Source organism: Diceros bicornis, chromosome 10, assembly GCF_020826845.1.
Source record: "Diceros bicornis minor isolate mBicDic1 chromosome 10, mDicBic1.mat.cur, whole genome shotgun sequence".
Taxonomy (NCBI): Eukaryota; Metazoa; Chordata; class Mammalia; order Perissodactyla; family Rhinocerotidae; genus Diceros; species Diceros bicornis.
In genome coordinates, this window is record NC_080749.1 from 13,762,205 (window position 1) to 13,767,461 (window position 5,257).

The following is a 5,257-nucleotide window of genomic DNA, read 5'->3' on the forward strand; positions in this document are numbered from 1 at the left end:
CCCGGGTGTCAGCGCGAGTGCTGGCTCGCCATTGGCCCCGCACACGTGCGGCCCTGACTCACGTGCTTCCGGTTTGAAGGCAAAAAGTGTGCCTGGGTGATTTTTTTTTTAAGCCAGAGAGTTTGTGCAAAGATCCGAGCTGTCAGAGATTTGAAGAAAAAAAAAAAAGGCAGCCCCGGCGCTGGCGGAGACGCGCTCTCCCTGCAAAAAAAGCAAAGGCGATTAAAGGCGCTGCCAGCCTCGCGCTCTGGGCACAGCTGAGCGTGACACTCGGGGAAGTCAAACCCCTCACTACTGCCTAGGAAGATGGCTAGACTTTAAAGACTATTTTTTTTTTCCTTTAAGAAAAAAAATTCTTGGAGCTTTTTTCTTTTTTCTTGCTTCTTTTTTCTTTTCTTTCTTTTTTTTCTTTTTGGCCGTGGCTTACTCCCCATTTAAAACAAATCATTGAATCTGGTTACAGAAAGAAAAAAGAAATAGCCAAGTGCCTCGGTATCTGGATGTCTACAAATTAGAGAGAGGGAGAGACAGCAAGATCTATCTGCTCGATAACAGCGAGCGATCCAGGCCAGACGCCTGGGCTTTTTTTCCTGCGCCCGCCCCGTGCCTTCGCTGGGGCTTCGCCGGCCTCCTTCCTCCGCGCACCCCCACGGGCCGCTGGCAAAGTGGGGTGGGGAGCGACGCGGGGGGGGCGGGGGCCGGCGCGGCGGCCGGGGCGGCGGGGCGGCCGAGCATGGAAGAACAGCAGCCGGAACCTAAAAGTCAGCGCGACTCCGGCCTCGGCGCGGCGGCGGTGGCGGCGGCCCCGGGCAGCCTCAGCCTGAGCCTCAGCCCCGGCGCCAGCGGCAGCAGCGGCAGCGATGGAGACAGCGTGCCGGTGTCTCCGCAGCCCGCGCCCCCCTCGCCGCCCGCGGCGCCCTGCCTGCCGCCCCTGGCCCACCACCCGCACCTCCCCCCACACCCCCCGCCCCCGCCGCCGCCGCCGCCGCATCTGGCGGCGCCTGCTCACCAGCCGCAACCCGCGGCCCAGCTGCACCGCACCACCAACTTTTTCATCGACAACATCCTGAGGCCGGACTTCGGCTGCAAAAAGGAGCAGCCGCCGCCGCAGCTCCTGGTGGCGGCGGCGGCCGGAGGAGGCGCAGGAGGAGGCCGGGTCGAGCGCGACAGAGGCCAGACCGGCGCAGGTAGAGACCCTGTCCACCCGCTGGGCACGCGGGCGCCAAGTGCCGCGTCGCTCCTGTGCGCCCCGGATGCGAACTGTGGCCCACCCGACGGCTCCCCGCCAGCCGGCGGCGGCGGCGCGGGCGCCTCCAAAGCTGGGAACCCGGCGGCGGCGGCGGCGGCAGCGGCAGCAGCGGCCGTGGCAGCGGCGGCGGCGGCGGCAGCAGCGGCCAAGCCTGCGGACAGCGGCGGCGGCGGTGGAGGAGGCGTGGGGAGCCCAGGAGCGCAGAGTGCCAAGTACCCGGAGCACGGCAACCCCGCCATCCTGCTTATGGGCTCAGCCAACGGCGGGCCCGTGGTCAAAACTGACTCGCAGCAGCCCCTCGTGTGGCCTGCCTGGGTCTACTGCACGCGCTACTCGGATCGTCCGTCCTCCGGTGAGTACTCAACCGCAGGCTGCGCCATGCCTTCCCGCCCCGCGGACGCCCCCAGAACTCTCAGCCGCCGTGCTGGGGAGAGCAAACCCGGCCTCGGGCGCTTTCTTCTCTCGCCTGCTTCCTCCTCCTCACCCCCGGTCCCAGTCAAAACCGAGCGTGGACCCAGTTCTGCGCTCCTGGCCTCTGCGGCCGCCACCCGGGAGGCTACAGCTCATGGCACAGGAAGCTCGAGTCTCGGTCCTTAGGTTTTGAACTCCGAGCCCCTCGGGCCTTCTTTGTGTTTTATCTTTACTATTCTTATGGAAAGACACAGTCAGTCAGTGATTTTTCTTCCGGGGAAAGGGGTGTTTAGAGCCGGCGGGAAAGTGGGCCTAGTGATCTGGGTCTGAAATCTCGCCAGCCTGGTCCCGCGGAGGCCGAAATCGGGCAAGGAGTTGATCAGAGAAATAATCTGCATCTTGTGTTCTTACACACACAAATACCATGTCGATATTTTCTGAGGAGAGTTCATTTACATGGAGATAGATTTGAGCATAAACAGAGAGAGAAAAGCATCTGATCGCTGTCCCTCTTGCCCAGGCTGGGTAGCCAAGAGAGTCTGACCCGGGTGGGTACGATCCAGGGGAAGGCTGTTGCCAAAACGGTGGGTGCCTGGAGCCCCTGGCCCCTGGTTCTCTGGAGCTGACAGACAGTGGGAGAGAAGAGAAGACAAGCCAGGCTCAGGCAGGAAACAGGAGCTGAGGGCATGCCTTCTCCGCAGCTTGCCAGAGTCCCGGCTCCCACATCCTCCCGGCCCTGCCCCGTCTTTCAGTCCTTTCTGTCGCACGTCTGACAGTTAGCAGATTTCCTTCCGCCAGCCGTAGGCCCGTTTTTCTCGACTTTCCTTCGGCCCTTTTGCCAAGTGTCCCCTGCCCTTGGAGAATCTGAGGCCGAGACCTGCCCTGGACAGCCACTAGGCCCCGAGAGAGGAGGCTGAGGCCTGCACGCTTCCCTGGCCCGACAGTCGACAGTGCCCGGGAGGCTGGTGCGCGCTGCAAGGAGGGCGCCAGGGACTCCGGCCACAATGGGGGTTCCGGGCACTGGGTCCGGCGGGAGGCCCGGCACAGTGGAGCCGTGCGCCGCTCTCCTCCGGCTGGTCTTCTGCCTCCCCACCCCTGCCGGCCGGCGCGGATCGATGCGCGCTATCAGCCCCCGCCATCTCGAGCCCCGTTATTGACACGTCGGGCTCCCTGAACCTCCGAAAAGCTGCTTTGATTGACTCGCCTGATGGATAGAGTGATTGAGCTGTCAGGCCGTGCGGCTCGCGGCTGGGGCTGGCCGGGAGGCTACGATTTTATTACAAGTGTCCGTGCCTCTACACACACACACACACAACACTCTAACAACGTCCTGGACGCACAATGCACAGCGGGGCCTTTCTGGGGAAGGGCACACTCCCTGGGCCATCTCTGACCGCTCAGCTAATTACCAGTCTAAAGCTAGGCCTTCCTCCCTCCACATCCGCCTGCCAGTTCTCTCTGCAGCGTGCTCAGGAGTGGGCCTTGTCTTTGTTCTCGGCGGCTTTCCTTCCTATGGGCCTGGGGAGGTAGGGTCCTGGCTCCTTCTCCTGCATGGGCAGTTCAGGGAGATGAACTTCAATCAAGACCTGAATCGCTGCAGCCGGCCAGGCCTGGACTCTCTTGTCACAGGACAGCTGGTGACCTCAGGCACTGGCCTGTCCCAGGACCCAGCTGCCCAGGTTGCCCCTCTGCTGTTAGGCTTGGAGATGCCAGTGAAGACCCTTCTTTCCTGACCGTTTTGGAGATGAACAGGTCTGACAGGGACCTAATTTGGCTCAGTAAGATCCCACAATCTCGACAGGGCCCAGTGAGTAAATGCCAAGAAGACTTAGGTGTGGAGACTGATGGACAGAGGTGCCGGCTTCACAGGCTGCCTCCTCTGTCTCCCTCTTCTCTCCAGGGCTGGGCTCCATAGCAGCCCTTCTCCTGGACTAGGTTTTGAGGGATACTTCACCTTCCTGGGGAGGTTTCCTTTGGCCTCTTCCCATATCCATCTTAGGGGCAAAGCACAGATTTTTGCCAGGATTGTCCCTCCGTCTCTGTTCCTCTGCCCCTATTTTGTTCATGGATGCAGGAGGAGGATGTAGTCTCCTTGCAAATGCCATGGGTGGGCAGGGAAAGCAGATGGGGCTTGTTGTTGTTATTTAGGAGTTTTCAATTATGATATTTCAGCCTATGTGTTCAAAAGAGAGGTAAGGGAGATTCGGCCTGTGCCACTGAGTGGAGGAATGGAGAGAGCCCTCTCTTTCTTATTGGCACCATCCAAGGGGCAAAGCAGAGAACCCAGGGGCCAGGGTCATGAGGGTAAGGCATGCAACTGGGTGAAGGCCCTTTCTCCCCCTTCAGAGATGGGGGTAGTCAGTGTTTCCCTGGGACACTAGAAACGGCTTGGTTTAGGCCAAAGAGAAAGAAGAGGTAGAGAGAGCAGACACCAAATCCTTTGGAGCTGGGCAACCTCTCACAGTCCCCTCTCCATCCCCTTGTGTTCTGAGGTCAACAGCTACAAGCAGAGGGGCTCTTGTTGTAGGTGCCCAGGTGTAGGAGCATTTCTTGAGGAGGAAGGAGGATTAGTTTGCAGGCTGGCATTCCCCCAGGGCGATCCTGCCCCGGTGTCTTCACTGCCCATCTTGAGCCTCTTTTTATTCCAGGGCTGTGAAGACAGCAGGCTCCTGAGCTCCAGCTCTGGGCTGGGCCTGATGGAGCTCCAAATATCTCTTCATCTTGGATTCTGTGACTTAAGCCTGTCACACGGCTCTCCTGTTCTGAATTGGGGTGTGGGTTGCACCTACAATCTCGGCCAGTTTTCCTCCGCGGCCCTTCTGGCCCCCCAGGAGGGAACTCGGCGACCCCAGTAGCCAGGCGCTTGATCTAGGGGCTAGCCGCCGGGAGGGAGCCATGGGCGCAGCAGGGCCTCCGCTATGGCCCCGGAAGCGCGGGGCGCGATCCCCCGCTCGTCTCTGCAATTCTCACGGCTTCCTCTGCCCTCTCCCCCCTCCCCTCTGCCCTCCGTCCCCACCCCCACCCGGCCCTCTCCGCCGCTGCAGGTCCGCGCACCAGAAAGCTGAAGAAGAAGAAGAACGAGAAGGAGGACAAGCGGCCGCGGACGGCGTTCACGGCCGAGCAGCTGCAGAGACTCAAGGCGGAGTTCCAGGCGAACCGCTACATCACGGAGCAGCGGCGGCAGACCCTGGCCCAGGAGCTCAGCCTCAATGAGTCCCAGATCAAGATTTGGTTCCAAAACAAGCGCGCCAAGATCAAGAAGGCCACAGGCATCAAGAACGGCCTGGCGCTGCACCTCATGGCGCAGGGACTGTACAACCACTCTACCACCACGGTCCAGGACAAAGACGAGAGCGAGTAGCCGCCGCCGGCCGGGGCCGCGCGGTCCGGCCGCCGCGCCCGCGCCCCCTCCTGGCACCTCCACTGCCGCCTCGCCGGCCCCACGCCGGGGAGAAATAATCATCGCAAAGGAAGGAGGGAGCGACAGGGAAAAGAGAAAGAAAGAGTTCCTCAGAATGGAGAATCACGAATCACGTTGGAACGAAACGTTTTTAAAAAGGGAGAAAGACTCGGACAGGTGCTATCGAAAAATAAGAT

The 5,257-nt window shown here is 60.9% G+C and overlaps 1 protein-coding gene across 1 annotated transcript; it reads left to right on the forward strand.

Annotated features, from left to right (window-relative positions):
• The first annotated feature begins 733 nt into the window (after nucleotides 1-733).
• EN1 (engrailed homeobox 1) lies at nucleotides 734-5,021 on the forward strand. The gene is made up of 2 exons (XM_058548609.1): nucleotides 734-1,601; nucleotides 4,705-5,021. Exons 1-2 carry the CDS (start codon nucleotides 734-736, stop codon nucleotides 5,019-5,021), a joined length of 1,185 nt encoding a protein of 394 aa, XP_058404592.1.
• Nucleotides 5,022-5,257: the final 236 nt, after the last annotated feature.